Source organism: Oryza glaberrima, chromosome 2, assembly GCF_000147395.1.
Source record: "Oryza glaberrima chromosome 2, OglaRS2, whole genome shotgun sequence".
In the NCBI taxonomy this organism is placed as follows: Eukaryota; Viridiplantae; Streptophyta; class Magnoliopsida; order Poales; family Poaceae; genus Oryza; species Oryza glaberrima.
The window spans coordinates 11561276-11586461 of record NC_068327.1 but is presented as its reverse complement, the minus strand read 5'-3'; the positions used below and the strand labels follow the sequence as shown (position 1 = coordinate 11586461).

At 39.0% G+C, this 25186-nt stretch overlaps 2 protein-coding genes and 1 pseudogene across 4 annotated transcripts; 2 read left to right on the top strand and 1 right to left on the bottom strand.

The window, feature by feature from the left end:
• Nucleotides 1-7013: 7013 nt before the first annotated feature.
• On the top strand, nt 7014-9888 carry LOC127762497 (50S ribosomal protein L2, chloroplastic-like; annotated as a pseudogene).
• Nucleotides 9889-15655: 5767 nt separating this feature from the next.
• On the top strand, nt 15656-19212 carry LOC127764741 (protein DEHYDRATION-INDUCED 19 homolog 4). Its single transcript, XM_052289656.1, has 5 exons — nt 15656-15908; nt 16556-16695; nt 17833-17910; nt 18000-18283; nt 18749-19212. Exons 1-5 carry the CDS (start codon nt 15788-15790, stop codon nt 18855-18857), a joined length of 732 nt encoding a protein of 243 aa, XP_052145616.1. The 5' UTR covers nt 15656-15787; the 3' UTR covers nt 18858-19212.
• Nucleotides 19213-20933: 1721 nt separating this feature from the next.
• LOC127764510 (putative pentatricopeptide repeat-containing protein At5g43820) lies at nt 20934-25186 on the bottom strand. 3 transcript variants are annotated; one of them, XM_052289399.1, is made up of 3 exons: nt 22818-25186; nt 21922-22537; nt 20934-21506 (listed from the first exon to the last, which is right to left on the bottom strand). In XM_052289399.1, exon 1 carries the CDS (start codon nt 24963-24965, stop codon nt 23340-23342), a length of 1626 nt encoding a protein of 541 aa, XP_052145359.1. In that variant the 5' UTR covers nt 24966-25186; the 3' UTR covers nt 20934-21506; nt 21922-22537; nt 22818-23339. The 3 variants fall into 3 exon arrangements, with proteins under 3 accessions (XP_052145359.1, XP_052145358.1, XP_052145357.1); XM_052289398.1 differs by lacking the exon at nt 20934-21506 and having other exon boundaries at nt 21739-22320; nt 22417-22537; XM_052289397.1 differs by lacking the exon at nt 20934-21506 and having other exon boundaries at nt 21739-22537.

The window sequence follows — 25186 nt, the reverse complement described above, 5'->3', positions numbered from 1 at the left end:
ACGTTTTGGGAACCTCCTGCATTATATTTTTGGCGGTTTCGCATGGTCCGTTGCGATGAATGGAGGCCGCTGTGAGGGCTCAAGTGTTGACGAAATAAAATCCATGATTAAAAAAGATATGGGGAAGTTCCAGTTGAAATGTTCCCCCCTTTTTTTTCCATTCAGTGGAAGGATGCTGGTTCGAAGCAAACACTCTTGTTGCCTGGTGCCGACATAATGTTGTCTTTTTGTTTACATGATATTCTGGCACGAACTGGAGCTCTTGTAACAGTGTCGTCATATAGCCTTTGCTGATCGTGTAGTATTTTGCTTCTGTTTCTTATTCATATCTGGTCGCCTGCTGCCAAATGTAGGAGGTGCTTTCCTCTCAGAAAGGCCTCCATCTCTTGTAAACGTGGTTAAAGTGCAGGAGACCCTTCTGGCTGGGTAATAATGTTTGACTGCATAGCATATTCTTTAGATTGGTTTTGCAAAACCACGGGATAATATGAAATGCAAACCACATATGTAGTAGAAACATGGAAACTACCGTTGGATTGAGAAATGGACGTCCGAGATTCGTCCACGTCACCATGAGTTAAAATTTAACTCCTAGTAAAATTTCAACTCATGAGTGAATCTGCGAGTTAAATTTTAACTCAGGGTGACGTGGACGAATCTCGAACGTTTATTTCTCGATCCAACGGTAGTTTCCAAGTTTTCACTACATATGTGGTTTGCACTAGATATTTTCCCGACTATATATCGGTATAATATATGTAATGACAAATGGCTGCAATTTGTTGTGGCAATTTTACCGAACTACTACAACTTTGATACATAATAATAGAGGATAACAACTTTGGAAAATTCGCAAGAGAATCGACTATAGGGGCTCGTTCATCATCCAAATAGAGCGGTGGTATATTTGAACTTAAACGGGATGGCCAATGCTCTATTAAGATGATAGGAAAACCTAACCATAAATTCTAATACGAGTTTTTGAACGCGGTAGTTCTATGTTTCCAAAGGTCAAAGTTTTCGTGGTTATTATGTGAAACTAGGAAGGTAGCCTGCGCATTCGCACGGACATGTATCGTGGGCTGTATTTGAAAACAAATCATATTTATCAGATAGCCTCTGCCATGTTTTGGAAGTACATTTCCTCAACAAATATTCTTCGTTGGCATCACTTTGATAATTTCTCTACGCTATATACTATATAGTATTTAATTAATATGTATAAGCAATTATCTATAATCTTCATCATCATTGGAGCTACACCTAGTATGTTAAGAAAACATGATTATTAAATTAAAAGCAAGGTGTTTTTTTTCTTTGTTTTTTGAATGCTTTGGGCCCTGCTGGTGAAAACGTAAGACCTAGTGAATTGCTAAATTCACTGTTCCTTTTTCCCCGCCAAACGGTTTTCATGCAGCTTGCAGTTCCTAGTCACCGTGTTGAGATGTGGTCATTGCACCTATGGAGGTTGCCTTGTGATTCATCATAGTGGTGATCACATTTTTGGTCAAGCTTAGTTAGTCCTATTTCCATGTCTTGTTATATCGTAAAATCTCCAAAGTTAATCATTCAAGTATATATATCAACAAAAATATATTCACAAACGATTAATGTTCATATATAGGGATGATTCACCTTTTAAATGGTCTATGCACAAAGAAAATAAACTGAGTTACTCGGAATGCTTAGAAGGCCAGAACAACTTAGCACGCTTGAACATACATCAATGATATATTAAAAGTGCATTAAGCACCATCTAAAGTCAATTAGATGGTAACATAGTTTAGAGCAGATACACGAAAGATCATTTAGCATGCTTGGATTATTTTAGCACATTTTACAAAAGTTCACGAAGTAATTGGATTTTTTTTCTCAAACTAAAGCCATTGGATTTTCTATGCATTGGTGGTTTGGATTTCATATTTTAGTTAGTCATATTTGCTTAGATAGTGCATATCTAATTTACCTATGCATGTTCGAGAAACAACATATGATGATGCAACCTGTATTGGATTATTTCGTAATTCTTTTATAGCAATTCAAATGACATGTAAAAGGGTAGGGGTGTTCTTCCTCAATAAAAAAATGTTTTATAATTCACTTTGTAATTTTTGTTTGGATACTATTGATTTAATTTAGCTATACATGTTTGTAGAATGATGTATAGTGATGTAATATATGCAGCCAATTTGTTTAAGGTATTTCAATCATATTTAGATGGTATGCAAAGCGCATAGGGCCGTGGGCTAGATGTGGTCGAATGTCATATTTTGTATATAGGAAAAATATAAGGATAGCGATCTTAAATTCCTAGTTTAGTTATAATCAGAGCAACATTTTTTTTAGAAATCAGACGTGCAGCTTAAAAATTATGGTTATTTTAATATATTAATTATTTCTCTTTTAGTTTACTCCTACGCAAAAAAAGGGATGGGATAGGAAGTGGTCTGCGCGCATGTGAGGGGGACAAGGAGGTAGATGCGATTTATTTTTCTAATTTCTCCAAATAATGTAACTTAAAACCAATGATGATAGGTTTAATTTTTTTTCTCAAAATTTCTAAGATTATTTCTGATTTTCAGGACATTGATTTAATTGAAATATTTATAAATTTAAAATGTGACATATGGTGATTTAAGTGTGCTCTAAAGGGTGTTTAATTGGTTTTTATTAAGTAGACCGATTTAATATGAAATAATATATGTTGTTATTTTGTTATAGTTTTTCATTGTCATTTAGTTTCCCACAAAGGAATATTTTAATTTTTATATAGTAAAAAACAAATATGATGGATATTGAATTATGTAATTACTTGTAAATAAAACAATAGTTCAAACAAATTAAAAATCAAATATAAATTTAGAAATTATAAACCATTTAGCTTTGTTTTTTAATATTAGGTTGTTAGTTAAAAAATAGAAGGGGAGAGGATCAGACGAGGTATATGTACAGCAGGTTGAGGATGAGGGGCGGAGATTTTTTTTCCTAAGACATATTCCAACGGGTTCAGTCTTTAGTTATCTATTTTTAAAAGATAGATATAATTTTAGATCTATTAGAAAATATGTCAGGTATTGTATTTACTAATATAAGCTAAATGTTGCTAATCATATAGTTTAAAAATCTATGTGATTTTTCTAAAAATGTATCGAGTGAACCAATATGTAGTCTCTAGGAAATACATTTATTTTACTTTTAAAATGCATTTAATTTGGGTATTGAATTCTAAATTTTATTGCAAATAATCTCATGCCGTGCACAGATTAAAAAATATCTATTTAGATGGTATATTTGTTTAAAATAATTTAATACAAAATATGTTTTCCAATATTAATTAAGAAAAATGCTTAAAAATAGGTGGGCATCGTCCTCATGTATTAGGGTGAGAGCAGGGACGATATATGATACGTTATACGTACATAAGTAACTATTCGTACATATACCTACGATATATAATGGCAGCGGTAGGGTGTGGGCCTTTTTTTTTCTTTAAGTAAATCCGGTGTGAGCCTTTCTTTTTTTTCCTTTAAGTAAATCCGATGGTAGAAAATATGGGTCCACCGTATATTAGTGAAAATCGACGGCTAGATGTTTTGTTATTTTCTATAATTCCCTAGAGTGACATATGGTGAGATTAGAGCGTTTGTAGAATGCTATATATATATATATATATATATATATATATATATATATATATATATATATAGAATAGAAAATGACAAGCATGAAACGTATGCTTGCATATTCGTCCATAGGGCAAATCGGATATGTAATTATTGGAATAATTGTTGCAGACTCAAATGATGGATATGCAAGCATGATAACTTATATGCTTTTCTATATCTCCATGAATCTAGGAACTTTTGCTTGCATTGTATTATTTGGTCTACGTACCGGAACTGATAACATTCGAGATTATGCAGGATTATACACGAAAAGATCCTTTTTTGGCTCTCTCTTTAGCCCTATGTCTCTTATCCCTAGGAGGCCTTCCTCCACTAGCAGGTTTCTTCGGAAAACTCTATCTATTCTGGTGTGGATGGCAAGCAGGCCTATATTTCTTGGTTTCAATAGGACTCCTTATGAGAGTTCTTTCTATCTACTATTATCTAAAAATAGTCAAGTTATTAATGACTGGACGAAACCAAGAAATAACCCCTTATGTGCGAAATTATAGAAGATTCCCTTTAAGATCAAACAATTCCATCGAATTGAGTATGACTGTATGTGTGATAGCATCTACTATACCAGGAATATCAATGAACCCCATTCTTGCAATTGCTCAGGATACCCTCTTTTAGCTGCTAGGTCTATTTCTTAGTTCAAGATCCCTCTTACTAACTGGAATAAAAGAATTAGTAGATCTGTTTCGCCCAAAATGGGAATGGGCGCTAGGGTAATGAACTTATAATCATGGAATCGACTCGATCATCAGATTATAAGTTCATTCCATACCGGACCAGACCGTGCACATTCTTATTATGAGAAGGGGTCATTCGAGCCTATGGAAATAGGATACTCTGTTTACATAGAAATCCCCACGTCCTTACATTCTATTTAGGATTAGGAATAGGTGTAATCAGACCTGCTTTTGACATATCTATCCTATCCTTATTTGGGTACCATATGCACCTCTTTGGGCTTCTATTGAATCGAGAAATTGGATTGTACATCTTTTTGATTTTGATACATATAAGGTGTCCTACGGATAATGCAAATCGAAGCTATTTGATGTCTGACTCAGGCCTATATGACCGATCGATCGAAATACTCCAAGACTCCACCTTTGTCATATATTCCATATATCACATTAGATAGATATCATATTCATGGAATACGATTCACTTTCAAGATATCACATTAGATAGATATCATATTCATGGAATATGATTCACTTTCAAGATGCCTTGATGGTGAAATGGTAGACACGCGAGACTCAAAATCTCGTGCTAAAGAGCGTGGAGGTTTGAGTCCTCTTCAAGGCATAATACGGAGAATGCGCATTCAATGAGCATTCCCCGTAGAAGTATTTCGGAAATTTGCGCCTGGCGTTCTCCTCTATCTTCTGAGGTCCTTAACCACTTCCCTGAGAAAAGGAGACAGTAAAAGCCAAAATAAACTAAATATAGCCTGAACGATCCTAAAAATCCCTCGAAGGAGATAATATAATAAAGAACCCAAAGCAGACGGTATCCTACTGCAACGGTGGTCTTAAGAATCCAAAAGAGGTTGCTCAGAAGAGATAGATGTATCCCAACCTCTATTGCTCTCGCGTAAAGCCTTTTTTTTACGCGACAGGAAAAAGTGACTACGAATTCCCCTTTTTGTTTGCGAATCCCTGTTTGTATCCTTTGAGCGCACGCCCATAAGTAGCGATCAAGGAAATCGATCAAACGATCCCAATACCGTGAAAGAGAAACTTCCCAGATCCAGGGAAGCTTATCATAAAGGGCTTCGACAAGGGGTTTTATTCGTTCTTTGAGCAAAAAGATAAAGATCGGATAGATTCGAACCGCAATTGCAAAGGTAATCACTACTATGCCAGCCCAAATCATGATCTTCACCAACTTGGATTTGGTTCTCTCGCGAAAATCGCGAGTTGCAGAGATGAGAACCATGAAAAGCAAGATCCCGAATAAGAAAACAGAAACCGAGGAAACCACAAGAGTGAAGACTAGTAGAGTCTCGTCTTTTGTCATTCTTTGCTCCTTTTTCACTCAATGATTCATTCGAATTTCCCGACCAAAAATTCTATATGTCTATTCATAGGGCCTCGTTGCTAAGTGCTACAAGATCTAGTGCACTGGAACTCGTGGTTATGGGCCCGAATCCTTTAGTATGGAACATTGTCTTTTCCAAGTAAAAACCCCCAGTATATGAAAGAATGAAAAGGTGCTTTCGTTCTTTTCTTGTGGAATAAGAAGCCCTCGTACCTTAATGAAAGGAAAATAGGAATTTTTCATTAGGTATTTGACCAAATAGGATCGTCCAGTTCCTATAGAACCTATCACTAAAATACCCGATAGGGCTAAGCGGAACGAAAAGGATTTTCCCTGAGATGGTAAATGAAAACGATTAGCCCCATACGAGGTTTGGGAATAAGTGATGAGTAAGGAATATACGTCTTTCTGCTAAAGAGGATCTATTAAACTCATAATTCATTAGATCCTTATTATCAATGTCAACTAGGTATCATAAGTAAACGGATCCCGGTTGTTCAATCCTTTGATAACCAAGGTCATTCTTTGCTAAAGAGAAATGATCACTATGAGTCAGACTCAATAGAATTGGATCCATTCCAAATAGCGAGAATTAGGATTCTGGATCCCTCTCAATCTCTCTTTCAATTCGAGGATCCAGAGAGGTGTTTTCATAGTCATCTCCGAATATTTGCCATCTCCGAATATTTTCGATTTCATTTTTCTATGATATGTCTTTCTATATGAAAATTGGTTATTTACGATGTACGATGATCCCTGTTAAGCATCCATGGCTGAATGGTTAAAGCGCCCAACTCATAATTGGTAAATTTGCGGGTTCAATTCCTGCTGGATGCACGCGAACCGGAACGTTCCATAAGTCTATTGGAACTGGCTCTCTATCCATGGAATCTCATCCATCATCCATACATAACGAATTGGTATGGTATATTCATACCATAACATAAGAACAATAAGAACTCGAATTCTTATCGATACTGGAACTCAGAGCATAGGAGGGAAAGTCGATTTATGGATGGAATCAAATACGCAGTATTTACAGAAAAAAGTCTTCGTTTATTGGGAAAGAATCAATATACTTTTAATGTCAAATCGGGATTCACTAAGACAGAAATAAAGCATTGGGTCGAACTCTTCTTTGGTGTTAAGGTAGTAGCTGTGAATAGCCATCGACTACCCGGAAAGGGTAGAAGAATGGGCCCTATTCTAGGACATACAATGCATTACAGACGTATGATCATTACCCTTCAACCGGGTTATTCTATTCCACTTCTAGATAGAGAAAAAAACTAAAGGAGAATACTTAATAATACGGCGAAACATTTATACAAAACACCTATCCCGAGCACACGCAAGGGAACCATAGATAGGCAAGTGAAATCCAATCCACGAAATAATTTGATCCATGGACGGCACCATTGTGGTAAAGGTCGTAATTCCAGAGGAATCATTACCGCAAGGCATAGAGGGGGAGGTCATAAGCGCCTATACCGTAAAATCAATTTTCGACGGAATCAAAAAGACATATCTGGTAGAATCGTAACCATAGAATACGACCCTAATCGAAATGCGTACATTTGTCTCATACACTATGGGGATGGTGAGAAGGGATATATTTTACATCCCAGAGGGGCTATAATTGGAGATACTATTGTTTCTGGTACAAAAGTTCCTATATCAATGGGAAATGCCCTACCTTTGAGTGCGGTTTGGACTATTGATTTACGTAATTGGAAGTAACCAATTAGGTTTACGACGAAACCTAGAAATCGATCACTGATCCAATTTGACTACCTCTACGGGATAGACCTCAACAGAAAACTGTTGAGTAACGGCAGCAAGTGATTGAGTTCAGTAGTTCCTCATAGAAAATTATTGACTCTAGAGATATGGTAATATGGAGAAGACAAAATTGTTTGAAGCACGCACAGAACCGGAAGCGCCCTTTGTTTCAAAGAGAGGAGGACGGGTTATTTACATTTAATTTGATGGTCAGAGGCGAATTGAAAGCTAAGCAGTGGTAATTAAGACCCCCAGGGGAAAATAGGGATGTCTCCTACGTTACCCATAATATGTAGAAGTATCGACGTAATTTCATAGAGTCATTCGATCTGAATGCTACATGAAGAACATAAGCCAGATGACGGAACGCGGAGACCTAGGATGTAGAAGATCATAACATGAGCGATTCGGCAGATTTGGATTCCTTTCCTATATATCCACTCATGTGGTACTTCATCATACGATTCATATAAGATCCATCTGTCTAGAGATCGTCATATACATCTAGAAAGCCGTATGCTTTGGAAGAAGCTTGTACAGTTTGGGAAGGGGTTTTTTGAGAGAAAAGAAGAATCTACTTCAACCGATATGCCCTTAGGCACGGCCATACATAACATAGAAATCACACGTGGAAGGGGTGGGCAATTAGCTAGAGCAGCAGGTGCTGTAGCGAAACTGATTGCAAAAGAAGGTAAATCGGCCACTTTAAGATTACCATATGGGGAGGTCCGTTTGGTATCCCAAAACTACTTAGCAACAGTCGGACAAGTGGGTAATGTTGGGGTGAACCAAAAAAGTTTGGGTAAAGCCGGGTCTAAGTGTTGGCTAGGTAAACGCCCCGTAGTAAGAGGGGTAGTTATGAACCCTGTGGACCACCCCCATGGGGGCGGTGAAGGGAAAGCCCCCATTGGTAGAAAAAAACCCACAACCCCTTGGGGTTATCCTGCGCTTGGAAGAAGAACTAGGAAAAGAAAAAAAATATAGTGATAGTTTTATTCTTCGTCGCCGTAAGTAAATACGTAACTAGGAATATGGAAAATTGCATTTTTGGAATTTGCAATAATGGGATGGGCGAACGACGGGAATTGAACCCGCGCATGGTGGATTCACAATCCACTGCCTTGATCCACTTGGCTACATCCGCCCCTTATCCAGCTAAAGGATTTTCTCTTTTTTCCATTCATCATTATTCTATTTATTTTGACCTCCATACTTCGATCGAGATATTGGACATCGAATGCCACTCTTTAAAATGGAAAAAAAGGAGTAATCAGCTGTGACACGAAAAAAAACGAATCCTTTTGTAGCTCATCATTTATTGGCAAAAATAGAAAAGGTCAATATGAAGGAGGAGAAAGAAACAATAGTAACGTGGTCCCGGGCATCTAGCATTCTACCCGGAATGGTTGGCCATACAATCGCGATTCATAATGGAAAGGAACATATACCTATTTACATAACAAATCCTATGGTAGGTCGCAAATTGGGGGAATTCGTACCAACTCGGCATTTCACGAGTTATGAAAGTGCAAGAAAGGATACTAAATCTCGTCGTTAACCGAATTCAGGATAGAAAGATTCAAAATAAAAAAAAAAGAAATAGGTAAGCGGGGAATAACCTTATTTATGACAAGTTTCAAACTGGTAAAGTATACCCCTAGGATAAAGAAGAAGAAGAGTGGGCTAAGGAAACTCGCAAGAAAAGTACCAACCGATCGTCTACTTAAGTTCGAACGGGTTTTCAAAGCACAAAAACGCATCCACATGTCCGTTTTCAAAGTACAAAGAGTTCTGGATGAGATTCGTTGACGTTACTACGAAGAAACTGTTATGATATTGAACCTCATGCCTTATCGAGCATCTTATCCCATCTTAAAGTTGGTTTATTCGGCAGCAGCAAATGCTACTCATTATAGGGATTTCGACAAAGCAAATTTATTCATCACTAAAGCCGAAGTCAGTAGGAGTACTATTATGAATAAATTCAGACCTCGGGCTCGAGGACGTAGTTCTCCCATAAAAAAAACCATGTGTCATATAACAATTGTACTAAATATAGTAAAGAAATCGAAATAATCTTTAGATCCATCTAAGATTTGATTCCCGGTAAAAAAAATAGAATAGAAAAATATGGGACAAAAAATAAATCCACTTGGTTTCAGACTTGGTACAACCCAAAATCACCATTCCTTTTGGTTCGCACAACCAAAAAATTATTCTGAAGGTCTACAGGAAGATAAAAAAATACGGAATTGTATCAAGAACTATATACAAAAGAATAGGAAAAAGGGCTCGAATAGAAAAATAGAAGCAGACTCAAGTTTCGAAGTAATTACACATAATAAAAAAATGGACTCAGGCTCAAGTTCCGAAGTAATTACACATATAGAAATTCAAAAAGAAATCGATACAATCCACGTCATAATCCATATTGGATTCCCCAATTTATTAAAGAAAAAAGGAGCAATCGAAGAATTAGAGAAAGATCTACAAAAAGAAGTTAATTCTGTAAACCAGAGACTTAATATTGGGATCGAAAAAGTGAAAGAACCTTATAGACAACCTAACATTCTTGCAGAATATATAGCTTTCCAATTAAAAAATAGAGTTTCATTCCGAAAGGCAATGAAAAAAGCCATTGAATTAACTAAAAAAACATATATAAAGGGAGTAAAAGTAAAAATTGCAGGCCGTCTCACGGGAAAAGAAATTGCACGTGCCGAATGCATCAAAAAAGGTAGACTTCCCCTCCAAACAATTCGCGCTAAAATTGATTATTGCTGCTATCCAATTCGAACTATCTATGGAGTATTAGGAGTTAAAATTTGGATATTCGTAGACAAAGAATAACCAACCTGTCTTCCCATTCTGTTCAGTAATAGAATAAAAAATGACAAGAGCCTTATTTTCCCTAAAATCCCTATATATATATTGATCGATCAGGTGAGCCCTGGGCCCCTGGCTTTCCCTCTGCTTTTTTTGCAGGCAAAACGAGGCCGCCGCCACCACCACCCTTGCTGCTTCTGCGATCGAAGCACAGGAAGAGTGAAAACTAATCCCTGCCGTCGCGTGCAGATGGACGATGTGTTGGCTACTTGGTTATGAAGTATGAACTTATGATCTTGGCTAACAAGGGTTTGCTTTCCCCCATGGAAACCGACCGGTTTTTCCCAAAAACCGTGAAATCAACAGGGCCGGGAACTAATCCCACCGGGAATTTCGAAGGATGTAAGTAAAAAATTGTGAAAAAAATTATAAAATAGGAAAAATGTAAATTTAAATCGAGAAATTATGAAAAAAATAATTAAAAAAAAATCCTATAAATATGGTGACATCTATATATTATATACTAAAAGTCCATTAAACTTGCTACAGACGCTCCAAGACTGCCATGTGGCATCCTATAAACGCTCTTGAGTTGTCACGTGTCACTCTAATAAATTTTAAAATCCGATGGACCCATTATTTCTCACCATTAGATTTATTATAAAAAATACAATTAAATTTATCTAAAACTCGCATTGTACGTGCACGTTAGGTATTTCCAAAAAAAAAAGAAAGTACGTCCATACTTTGATAAGTACGTACGACACTGGACCCACATATTCTTTTTTTTCTTTTTTTCTTTCTCACTTATTAGATAGAAAATCAAACTGCCTATATTTACTATGCAAAATATATGTTATATAGAGTTTCTAATTAGGCGCATTTCATTCAAACATCCATAAAAATATAAATAAAATAAAAACAACTCTAATTGTGACTAACAATTCTAAAATTTTCCATTTCCTAGGTAAAAGATAATAATATGTCAAAATGATATTACTAAATTATCATGAACGTATTTTCAGGTATTATGTGTTTTCTCTATTCGTATAATATTTGAAAATTAAAGATCTTATATATTGTTTTGACACCGTGTCGGAGTGTAGCTTCTATCTCCGACTTAGGCTTTAATCTAGCTCAATAGCTGAGCTTATCTTGGACACTAGAAACGAGTCATTAGTGCAAGATTAATTAAATATTATAAAGCCAAAAATAGATTTATCTTTTATCTAGAATATATTTCTAATAATACGCACACTGCACTTAAATATATCAAATGCAGGTCATGATTATCAATTTAATTATAAGGAATATAATGGTTTAGACGGACTTAGATATTATTATCAAAAGGTATTAATTTCTTTTATAAAAATTCCTAGATCAATTGAGGAAACGTGCTTGTCAGGGTTATGGATACCACATACCTAATCGTAGTTGACTAAATCTCGGCAGGACCCACCACATACCATGTTTATACGAGAACTGACTTCGGATATGGAGGGAGTTCCGGATAAGGAAAGACAACTAGAGTTTTACATGGAAACAACAAGGACTACTCGGATTGTATCCATATTGGTTTCCCTAGTTCTACTTGGACAAGGGGACACCTATGGGTATAAATACAAGGACCCCTAGGAGGAGAGGGGACACAATCAACATACATGGAACAACATACAAGCCAACATACGCCAAGACAAGACGCTGGACATTGACTTTAGAGATAGACATGGCTAGTCCCCTACGGTGCCTACGGATACCATCAGGAGAGATATAGCACTGTCTCTGATCTCGCCGGATACGGATTCGAGGATGAAGGCTACCTGTTGTCGACTACGAGTCAGAACTCCAGACCGCTATGTCGATAATAGTTAGATAGGCTACCCCAAATATTGTACTGGTGTGATTATGATGAATAAGAGTAACGACCGGCTTCGACCAACAGGATGTAGGGCTAATACCTGACAATTCAGGGGCCCGAACCTGTATAAAAATCCTCGTCTCTGTCTCTTTTACCTCAATCTCGCATATATCCTAGTACCAACGATCCCCATACTATGCAAATACTGGAATTGCGACATCAAACGTCGACAGTGGCGCGCCAGGTAGGGGGTCTTTTGGTGCTTCAAGGTTTCGACGAGATGGATTTAAGAGATGGATTCTCCGACAACGAGCTACTCGACGACTTCAGCTGAGGGGGAGATCCAACCTAACCAGATCGGAACCATCATCGTCATCGACAACTTGGTCTATCGAGATCATCCAAGCCTCAAGCTTCGCGGCATACCAAAAGATGTCAGATCGTATGATGTCGAACGAGTACGCAACAAGGTAATTGGTAGATTGGTTTTTTAAATTAATCTACTAATTTCGTAGATACATCTGGCATGTATCTACAAAGGTACGCAATATTTTATCTGCAATTTATCAGATCATACAACATTGTCAGATCTATAATTTATTATGTTTACCTAGAGCATGTTTTTTTATACAATATCTATTGTGCGAATATTCCCTATATTAAACCAACTACGGTTTAATGCTGGGGGCTCGCTCTGTATTCCTCTGTATAAATCATGCTTGTTTACGGTTTACATAATGCTTGATATTTAATCTGCTCGTTATATCCTGATAATGCTAGAAGATACATGCAGTTTTTTGAGTACATACTCGATATTCTCTGCTATATGTCTTGCCTTCTAGAAAATATTTTTCAGGAACAATTGAGCACTCGAGTAGGTTGTGGTCGAGTATACCCTATTATCGAGAACGATCTTGACAAATGTAGAGTCATCGCGCCCAACCTGCCAACGAAGACCGACGATCTATCTCATAGCACCGGCCATGGCTGGACTACTCGAGAAAAGGCTGTTAACGGATAATTCCTCGCGAACGTCGTCGGCTTGATCACCCGACATGATTGCGAACGGACATCCAGATATGCTATAAGTTGGGTATGTGAGTCATGCTGGCCACATGAGATGCACATGTAATAAATCAACTTTAGCGCCCCTATAGGTGATTAAGAGACTCCTACTCCTGGTTCTCAAACCAGTAAAACGTAGTGATCTCTCTCGCCTTACTTCTAGTGGTTGAGTTACGACTACTACCTGGTCCTCAACCAGCGGTGTAGCGATTCTCCCACTATTTCCACTTCTAATGGTCGAGTTACGACTACTACCTAGTCCTCGACCAGCGGTGTAGCGATTCTCCCACTATTTCCACTTCTAGTGGTCGAGTTACGACTACTACCTGGTCCTCAACCAGCGGTGTAGCGATTCTCCCACCATTTCCACTTTAACTAGTCGAGTTACGACTACTACCTGGTCCTCGACCAGTGGTGTAGCCATTCTCCCACTACCTTTACTTTAAGTGGTCGAGTTGGGGCTACAACTGGTTTTCGACCAGCGGTGTAGCGATCCTCCCATTACCTCTACTCCAACAAAGTTGATATCAGGTACACAATATCACCAAGTGTTTTATCCAGAGATCCCTTACCACGACGACACCTACAGTTGAAACCAATCCTACTGTCCCTTTACGCCGTCTTGGCAAGGCCTCCAAGGAACCTAAGGGAACTTCGGCTGGGGACGCCCAGAGCGGATAAGGCCTTGTCGGATCATGCAGAGACAAACGACCATGTAAGATCTGGTCATGTAAGAGTTCTTACCGTGCGTATTAACCAAGCCGTGCAATCGGAAATTTAGTTTTCCAACTTCACGGCTGGGGGCTAGGGTCAGTGCTTTTTCAATCAAGGCAGGTCAAAGGGTCCAAGAGCCTTATCCTCCGAGAACGATTCTCCGACGACAAGGCTAGGGGCTAGGGAGAGCGTATGACTCAACAAACTGACTGATCGAAATCGGTAAAAGAGAAGACACTCGCACACAAAACATTGGTCTGTAAATTTAATTTATTTTCAGTTTTCCATACATATTATAACATGTCACCCTTTGAGCGTTCGCTAGGGGGCTATTTCCATCTAATATTCTTTTCTGAGTATTGATTTCAGGAAAATTCTATTCGACATCGTTGAAGACTCCATGTCTCTATGGTTCTACACCAAGATCGACTAATTCTCGATTACAGCAAGACGGGAGACTTAGTCGTATGCTCTGTACTTTCTTGGTTGACGTCGGAGATTGACTCAGACAAACCCTATAGGTACCCGCACGAGGCTGATAAGGGAAGTCTAAAGTTATCTTTGAACTTACTGAGAACGGTCACGTGAGCTCGATAACAGTTACTCCAAGGTCTGCGGTTGAGAATATGAATTTGTTCATTTGCATTGAAGTCGGGAGGCTACTGTCAGGGTTATGGATACCACATACCTATCGTAGTTGACTAAATCTCGGCAGGACCCACCACATACCATGTCTTATACGGAAACTGACTTCGGATATGGAGGTAGTTCCGAATAAGGAAAGACAACTAGAGTTCTACATGGAAACGACAAGGACTACTCGGATTATATCCATATTGGTTTCCCTAGTTCTACTTGGACAAGGGGACACCTATGGGTATAAATACAAGGCCCCCTAGGAGGAGAGGGGACACAATCAAAATACATGGAACAACATACAAGCCAACATACGCCAAGACAAGATGCCGGACATCGACTTCAGAGATAGGCATGGCTAGTCCCCTACGGTGCCTACAGATACCGTCAGGAAAAATATAGCGCTGTCTCTGATCTCGCCGGATGCGGATTCGAGGAGGAAGGCTACCCTGTTGTCGACTATAAGTCAGAACTTTAGACCGCTATGTCGACAATAGTTAGATAGACTACCCCAAATATTGTACTGGTGTGATTATGATGAATAAGAGCAATGATCGGCTTCGGCCAACAGGATATAGGGCTATTACCTGACAATTCAGGGGCCCGAACCTGTATAAAAATCCTTGTCTCTGTCTCTTTTACCTCAATCTCGCATATATCCTAGTACCAACGATCCCCATACTATGCAAATAACGGAATCGTGACATCAAATGTCGACAGTGCTCACAATAAATAAGAGATTAGCCAATCCGATAAGTACTTTACAACTTATTGCTTACGTACTAAAACCCTTAATATGTAGTATATAATATACTTTATTTTATTTTTAATAAAAATAAAATGCGAGTAAAAACATAGAAAAAAAGGAAAAAAGATAAAGAAAACGTGCAAAGCAGACAAAAGAGAAAGACCCTGTCTTTGCTATACGTAGGCATGTACAGTGTACTATCTCAACTGCCATTCCCAACGACTAACTCCCCTGTATCAACCAAACAAACAAAAAAAAAAAACATCTTTTTTAAAAATGGAAGAGAAAAAATAACAGCGGCCATTGATTTTGTTTTATTATTTTGGTTGGTGGTGCCGTGTAGAGGGGGAGGCGACGAGACGAGACGAGAGGAAGGAGACGAGACGATACGCGGAGATCCGGGCGGCGACCCGCGGAGGAGGAGGAGCCCGCGGCGCCATGGATTCCGACCACTGGATCTCCCGCCTCATGGCCGCCAAGCGCCAGTACGCGCTGCAGCGCGCCCAGAATCACCACCACGCCACCGCCACCGCCACCGCCACGTCGCACTCCCACCTCGGTATACCTTGCCTTGATTTCTTCCCCTTTCTTGATCCGGCGTAGAAAGCCAAGCCGCGATTTTTTGTTTCCCTGAGCGGAAGATTTTGGTCTGGCCGCGGAGGATGGATGTCCCCTTTCCGGATCTCTCGATTCGTCGTCGCTAGTTTGAGTCTTTTGAGGCTCGGTTTGTGATGGGTTGATTTCTAGGAATTCGATTGATTTGTGTTTGGATTCATGTTGTTTCGGTGAGGACCCAATAAGAGGAGGATTGAGCATGCATCGTTGTTTCGTCTCATTTGGCTCCATTTCTTGGTTTTGAACTTTTGATGGGGGCCTATTTGACTCGTCTGAAAGATTTGACCTTTGATGAAATGCACCTATGCCAAACGTGATAATCTTTTGAATACTCAGTGCGTTCATATTGATTTTCCGTTTTTGAAATGCTACGTTTTCCCTGTTCAAATGTAAGTCGCGAAATGACGCTTTCGGATTTGGTTTGACAATATTGCGTTATTTCTTTCTTCGGATATTTGCAATTATTTGAGATTGGTTTGCTTTCTTCTGGTTCTTGATGTTCTATTTGTTTGCCTTATGGAGACCTGATTGAAATTAACATTCATTTTATTCTATCTAACTTTTGCATGTCTTAAATTAATTCACTTGCAGATCGGTATGGGTACGATGATGTTGAGCCAGAGGACGAGGTACGGCCAGACTTCCCATGTCCTTACTGCTATGAAGATCATGACATTACATCTCTTTGTGCCCATTTAGAGGATGAGCACCCCTTTGAGTCTAAAGTTGTGGTAAGTATCTCTGCTTTCTACTCTCTTTCTGTATTTTCTTATATGCTTCTTTTATCTGAAGTCAGTCAAATGTGTGAGAAATCATATCCACTCCTTTTGTTTCTTTCATTTTGGATAGCCATAGATTAACCTTGTAGAACTCGAGTAGGTTACTAAATTTCGTTGTGAATAATCAGTGTTTTGTTACTACATGGAGATATTGAATTAATACATAAATGATGGAGAGAGATTGTGAGAAGAAGCTAGATGGAAATACTCATATTTTGCAGTTGTTACACATTGGCTACATGAACCTTTAGGTTAAAGTTTAACTTTGATGTGTATTGGACCGTTCTGATATGATTGCCTTAATTTGTTGTGTTGCATATGATGTATAATTTGTTACTTAATTTATAGTTGTATGCTGCAGGAATGATTTGTTTTAATTCTTATCCAATGTCATCTCTTTAAATGATCCATTTAAATGTTGAGAGGTTTCTCTATGAATGTTTAAAGGCTGGGCTTGCAATACCCAGGTACCAATATGTTATTTGCATAGTTTAATCTCTCTCTAAAATGATTAATTTAACAGACAGTATTTGATCTAGGACAAAGAAAACACTAATGCCTAGATATTCATTTTAAAGACAGAACATACAATTAAGGCATAGATCTTCTTTTCTAGCCAGACCAGACAATTAGAACTCAATTGTTCCTTTTGCCATAAGGATACTATACTAAGGGGACTAAGGGTTGGTTTGGGATTGGCATACTGCGCTGGACTAACTGGGAACACGGTTATACTGGAAACTGTGGAAACTGCTGGTATAAAAAATCAAGCTCCTTCTGAAGGTGCATCGAAGTATCGAACTATAGTCAAGTTTGGTGCTATCAATTTTCTGAAGACATGAACATTTGTCAGTAACGTGATTTAGTACCGAATATGTTCATTTCAATAGTGAAAACAACATCATGATGCACACAAGCAAGATATTTACACAGTTCTTATATAGGATTAAGCCAAAAACCAGATTCAGGGCTTATAAATTAAAAAAGTCAGCCAGCTTTTGGTACAATAACGAGGTGGACCTAATACTCCTTCCATATGATATATTCTGTAGTTCCTACTCCCTAACCATACTTGTATACTCTCCACAGGCTTGCCCGGTTTGCTCGGCTAGGATTTCAAAGGACTTATTGGATCACATAACCCTTCAGCACAGCTACCTGTTTAGAATATCCTTTTTGAGATGTTAAAAGTCTCTAAATTCTGTATCATGTTTTGTGAACTGTTATTTTCATATGTTTCCTTAATGGTGTATTACCTGCAGAGACATCACAGATTACGCAGAGTTGCTGTTCCTAGCAACCATGCTCTCTCCCTTGGAGGGAGAGATCTACAGGAGACCTACTTAAAGGTTCTTCTTGGAAACAGTAGTCGAAGCAGTGGTACCAATGCAGCAAGTTCAGTCACTGATTCACTACTATCTTCACTTGTTTTAAATTTATCTTCATCCGAAGCCGAAGATACAGCAAAATTTTCTGCTCCAGCTGTGGTAGAAAATAATTGGTTTAAAAGAACACTGCCTTCAAAGACTTGGAAGGCAAGGTATGATCAATACCTTCCTGTGTGCTACTAGTACTATTTTTGTGCCTTGTATGGTTTTCTAGGTCTTAATCCCAGATAAAATTATTATAACTTTGTGAACAAATAATCCTCAATTTACCAGTTCAGATATGCTTTCCGATACTCAAAATTGTAGATCTGCTTGGCCTAGATTTCATTCCTACCAATTGTGTTACTGTATGTACATCCTAAAGTTCATTTGTATGCTATAAATTGTGTAAGTAAACTCAGCTTATAAGTCACTATAAACTTGTGAGCTCTATTGATCCACACTAAAGTTGGTTTATCTATAACTATACTAATATGGCAATCTGAGGAAATTCCCACTAATAAATCTGACCATCTATCTAGGTGGGACCAAGTTATTATTTGGTTTATACACACTGACATTGAGCTCGTCATGCTCTATGAACAAGAGCGTATGTTAATCGACTATCTTTCTTGCAGCTCTGATTCTAATCTTAGTCAGGAAGAAAGGGAGAGAAGGCGGAGGCGAGCTGCAGTGAGATCATCTTTTGTACAGCACCTGCTTGTCTCTACCCTTTTTGATGACTAGCAGAAGAAAAAAAGAGCAGCTCCGTGCACTGGAATCTCGAGTGGGCCTTTTGTCCACACATTTCTGGATGAATGATGAAGTAAAGCATCTTCCAAATCCTGAAGCAGTTCATCCAACCGGAGGCTGGTTCCTGATCCTTTCGACATTGATGATGAACCGATGTGGCTGGCCTCTTACTTGTCATGGAAGCAGTTCTGAACATTTATGTTCGAAATCCAATTCAGATTGCTAGGCTATCGACTAGCGTTACTGTATTGATTGTGTTATTCCATATGATTTCATTATGTGCTTAACAATACAATGAACATTACCCCCAATTTGATTCTTACTATAAACATTTCAAAATTGAATTCCATGTTTGGTATATTCATGAGGTTACATTATCTGTTCTATCTGGCGTCAATTTTCCTGCAATAGCCACATTACCTTTATTTTGTTTGGTAGAGTTCCAGATGAAGCAATTTGCTTGGATTTACATCCATCCTAAAGTATCATTTCTAATCTCTACTCTCTCCGTTCCAAAAAAAAAAAAAGGTAACCTAGAAAGGGATGTGAACTCTCCTAACGTCCAGATTTATTATACTAGGGTCTTTTTTTTTTTCTGGGGGACAGAGGGAGTACTAGTGAAGAGGGAGTACTAGTGAAGAATGAATCTGAGAATACAACCAGGATAAGTCACATCATCTGATTAATATTATCTGTTAGAATCATAAAATGATCGAATAGATAAAATAAATCTCAGCTATTGAGGGTATTATGGAATTTTCCAACATTCCCTCATCGTGGCAAAGAGATAAAAATAGTAGAGATTAGAGAGAAAAGAAATAAAGAAAAAAAAAAAGAAGAACTACAAGCTACAGCATCGTCCATGTCTCGCATCCCTGCACCGAGCCAGGGAGCTTGGGCCTATAGTTGTTGATTGAGTTAGTTGACTGTTAGATAGGTCCATAAATATATATAAGATTTGGTTTTTAATATGTTTATAAGTGCATATGAGATTTTTTTTTTATATGCTCTTCTTTAAAAACATAAAATAGAACCGATTGATCCCATGTGAAAAAGGGCATATTAAACATTGCAATGCCAATAACTACAACCCCAGATCTCACATCAAGTGCGAATAATAAAAATATTATACTTTCTCAATAGGAAGTAATTGGGCACCAATAAATTTTAAATACACATCTCTATTCATAGTTGTCGTTTGGAAAATGGAAATTCTCATCTACTCTGTCCGTCTTCAAATTTTCCAAATTATACGGGTGATCTCCAAACGAGTAAATTCTCCGGGGTATCTAAGTATTTTCACCTCAATCTTGAACTCTACTAAACAACAACCTAGGACTAATTATATTTGTGGACGAATGGAATACATAATTTATAATCGGACACGCGAACTGCGAACAGGCCGCATTACGACATAGAATATATATGTTATTGTTATAACTACGCTTCTTTACAAAGTATGTTATACGGACACTTATTTTAGCTAATTACTATAAATAACATTTAATATGTTTCCTGAAGGGATATTATGGTCGCGCACGAGGCTGTGTTCGGAGGTGGGAGTTGGGAACCCATCTCCTGTGCACGGAAAACGGAGTGGTCCATTAACATGTGATTAATTAAGTATTAGCTATTTTTTTTCAAAAATGAATCAATATGATTTTTTTAAGCAACATTCATATAGAAACTTTTTTTAAAAAACACACCGTTTAGCAGTTTGAAAAGCGTGCACGCGAAAACGAGAGAGGGGAGTTGGGAAAACAGAGTACCGAACACAGCCTTAAATACTCCTGGGAGTAGGCTAGTAGATATGGACTGGACAAGCTTGTATGACTTCACCTGTGAGGTTTGAAATCTTGGTTGCCAAAAGAAGCATGACACTTAGATATGAATTTGTTATGGGTGTAATGCTTCTAGGAAATCTTGGTGTCATGCTTCTTTGCACCGTTCAGTCGAGTAATTTTGTTATGGGTTCTTTACTTGCGATCTTCAAGATATGAATCGTGTAATTTCTTACTTTTTATTTTTAGAATTATGGAATTCCTTTTTTTAGTAGCTTTGAGCAGGATTACAATCGATTTGCAGGCATATTTGCAAGAAAGGTGATAAAAAAGCCACGTGCATCTTCCTCTACTACAAACATTCTGCTTAGGGCACAATTTCGACATCAGCTATTTGGATAAACTTTTCACCTCATTTTTAGATATAATATATATAATTCGTATGATAGATTTTCTATTAACATATAATTATCTACAGAGGATTCATATGATTAACATTATACTTCTATAAGCAGTCTATACAATGACATGAACGATATAATGCTACCCAAATCATAAAGGATCAAATCTTCCTTCCTGACAATTGATATTACACCACTATTCATACCCTTAGCACCGTACGTGCTCAACACTGTTGCGACATCATGAGAAAAAAAAACATGAAACAAATGATTAGAAGAAATTCCTGCTATGCTCTCTTTGGGTTTCTTGACGATCAGAGATATCTCTGCCCTGGTTATATGTGTTTCAAATCAACGCAAGCTTCTAATCAGTCCCGGATTGTTTGGTAGGGTATTTGCCATAGACCAAAAGCTGTACTCAGAGCCCATATCACAGCTTGTCTCCATGCCAACGCCTATTCCTGGATATCCATAATGAACGCACACCACAAATGAAAATGGTAACACGTACACCTCCAAGTTTGAAAATGATACTTCCTCCGTTCCATATTATAAGACTTTCTAGCATTGTCCACATTCATATATATGTTAATGAATCTTAGACATATATGTGTGCCTAGATTCATTAAAATCTATATGAATGTGGACAATGCTAGAAAGTCTTATAACTTGAAACAGAGGGAGTAACAATCATTTCTTTGGAAAAAAAAAGTACCCAGAAATCCTTGGCTACTATGCACTCAACAGGAACACGCGTGATAGGTTCGACCTCAGCACCACAGATTACATGTGTGAGACGATCAATGCACCTCGACTACTTGAACAACATAACAAGTAGGCAAGAAGCCAAATCTTCTCTCCAACAGAAAACCTCACCTTTGGAGTCTGCTTCCAGTTCAGCACAACTCCAGTCCGTAATGAGCAAACTGTATGTGGTTCTCACTGAATGTTGATTAACCTGATGTCTCCCATGAGCCCAGGCCGACAAGTCCTGAATTTTGCAATCAAGATTGTATCAATATTAGGAGAAAAGAACATTGTCGTATGTGTCATTCCAAACACTGCTATCAGTGATCAGATCAATCTCTTGGCACCAGAGCCTCATCAGTGGGTGTTGAAACACTGATATTGAGATACTCAGGGACCGAAATAAAAATTTGTGGAGCTTCTATAAACTGTTCTAGTTAGCTCTCTCAGTCTCTTGCTCAAGCACCTTGCTGCTAATAACTCGCCACTGGTAATTGAGAAGAAACCTTTCTTTCTAGTTCAACATCCCTGCACACAAAGAGCATTAGAATTTGTAAAATATCTGCCAATCTTGTTTCCCAAATGATGCCAGATTGAACAATGACAGGTTTGGAAACCCCACACCTCCATGACATTCTGGTAAATAATTTACTCCTGATCTCTGGACAGAATTAGCAACTGCAAAAAGTTGCGCAGTCAACCTTTCTGACCTATGATAAAAATATTTTGATAATATTTTAAGTGGCTGCAAGGAGAAAAAATAAAAGTGGTTATCAAAAAGTTATTATGAACATATTCTATCTCAAATGTATACTAATAAAAGAATGTCAAAGCTGCATTTTCGATAACTAAATTGAAAAACAATCTGTCATGATAAACTCCAGTACTTATCCAATGCTTAGGTAACTAAACACTAGAATTGGACCCAATATCTTCTCCAGTGCAACAAAACCACTATGCAATACCACTTTTATGTTACATGTTAGATCAGGCTATCAAAACTTTATGTTGGTAAAAACACGTACCGAGAAAGATGAAATATTTATTGGAGAATAAAATAATTGTGCCTGCATGAGCATGAAGAGGACATTCCTCTGAAAAAGATGGATTCATGAATTCCCACTGAAAGAGCAAACTGAGAATGATCTTGAAAGTTTTCTCAATGGGACTATATTTCCACTTTCCAGCATGATCCGTGAGCTGCTTTTTGCTGGTAGAGTGGTAGTAACAGTGTTCAAACCTTCTGAACATGAAAACATTCAATTTTAACAGCAGAGCAAAGGGCAATAGTATCTGTCGTCAATTCCTACTCACTAGGTCACCCTATTTGCTGCATTTCTTCTTTTAGCTCAATTGACCTTTGAATGATGTAACAGGCCAACAAGAGTTCCCTGTCACTCAGTATTTCATCACCCATTTTGAGTTTTAGCTCAATGCATTTTTTTTAAAAAAAAAACGCTATATATCTCCAATATAAAACCAATCAGATTTCACTAGTAACAACAAATAGCTTACTTTTTACCATCAGAATGAGAAAATGGGTGAAGTCAGAAGTGCCAACCGTTAGCACGCCAATAGTTACGTGAATTAGCAATTACACGTGCATCTCTGACCTTCTTGAACAAATTGTATGCAGTCTCAACTTTGTTCATCTCCAACAATTTGTTGTTCAGTTTGCCATAAACAACTCTACCAAGACAGAAGCCTTTCCGAATTGATTCCTCCACCACAGAAACAGCAGCATCAACCTTACCAACATTACAAAGCCCATTCACAATAAACTCATAAATCTCCTTATCAGATGGATGCCCAGATTCTTGCATCTCCTCCCAAATCTGTAGAACTGTTCCACTCTTCCCGAACATAGCGAGCCTTTCAAGCAAAAGTTTATAAGCTTTCATGGATATTCTACAACCAGCCTTCCTACTCCTTTTGTAGATCAGCAAGGCAGCATGAGGGGGCCCAAATGTGCAGAGTGGTTCAATGAATAACGTAATCATCCCAGTACTTGGCAGAATTCCTCGACTCAACATTTCATCAAACATTTGAAGTGCATCAGCCACTTTGCGCTCCCTCAAAAAGGCTCTTATCATTTTTCTGTATGTGTCAATATTTGGAGGACAATTGTTGTCTAACATATCTTTGTAATACTTGATACATCTGTCAAAATCTCCCACCGATATAAAATTAAAAATAAGTGCATTGTAAGCCATCGTGGTTGGACAATATCCCTCATGTACCATCTTCTCAAACACCTGTAGTGCTTCCTCAGCCCGGTTTGCTCTACCCAATGCCTCGATGAGATGGCAATATGAAACCTGATCGGGCACAAGCCCATCTTCCAGCATCGTTTCCCAGAAATGTTCCACTTTATCAACCCTCCCAAACCTCGCCCAACCACCAATAACCTCATTATACATATGGTTATCAAGATCAATTGTCTCTCCACGAGAAGCCTGCAAGAGCGAGCTGGCGAGACCGACATGCGACCTCCGACAGAGGCAGTTGATGAGGACAGTAAAGATCTCCTTTCTCTGGCAAGTTTGCCAAACTCCAAGTCCAAAATGGTCAGTGTTGATCAGTTGGATGGCTGTGTTGACATGCCGAGCAGCAATCAGACTATCGATGATGATCTCCAGCGTGCTTATGTCAGGAGACACGCCGTTTTTACGCATGATCTCCAGGGCGGGTTCGAAGAAGGCGAAGAATTTCCTCCTGCCCAAAGCCCTGATGACAATATTGCAGGTATCGACGGATGGCGGGAGCTTGCTGTTTGCGATGGCCCAGTCAAAGAAGTCGACAGTGGCGGCGCCACTGAAGTTGCCGTGGCTGACAACGCCGGAAAGCACCTCCGGTGAGAGGGCAGCGGCGGCGTCGATGCCCGTGGATGAGAGAGCACGGTGGAGGGCGGCGCGGCCGGGGGGCTTGAGGAGGAAGACCCCGCGGAGGCGGTCGGCGGGGGATAGGAGAGCAGCAGCAGCAGCAGTAGTAGTAGGGCTCGTCGCCGTTGCATCCGGATCGGGATGAATGGTAGGAGGAGGGAGAGTGGTTGGTTCGCTAGGGCTAGCTGAGGAGAGGATGCGGAGGGAGGAGACGACCATGTCCTCGGCGGAGGAGACGGAGACGGAGTAGCGGCGGCGGAGGTGGTGGAGGAGGAGGAGACGGCGGGCCATTCCTGCATCCGGGCTCGTCGGAGGGACTCGAGTGAGAGAGAGGTGGGGAAGGAATCGCAGGCGCTCGCTCACCGGAGAAGAGGCGGGCCGGAGCAGGGGAAGACGAAGGCGCCGCGCCGCTCGGACAGCCGCGGGAGGAGGCGGTCAGCGGGGCGATGGTGGCGGCGGCGGCGGCGCGATTGGGCAGAGGGTGTCGCCGGCGGCGAGGTAGCCCACCGAGA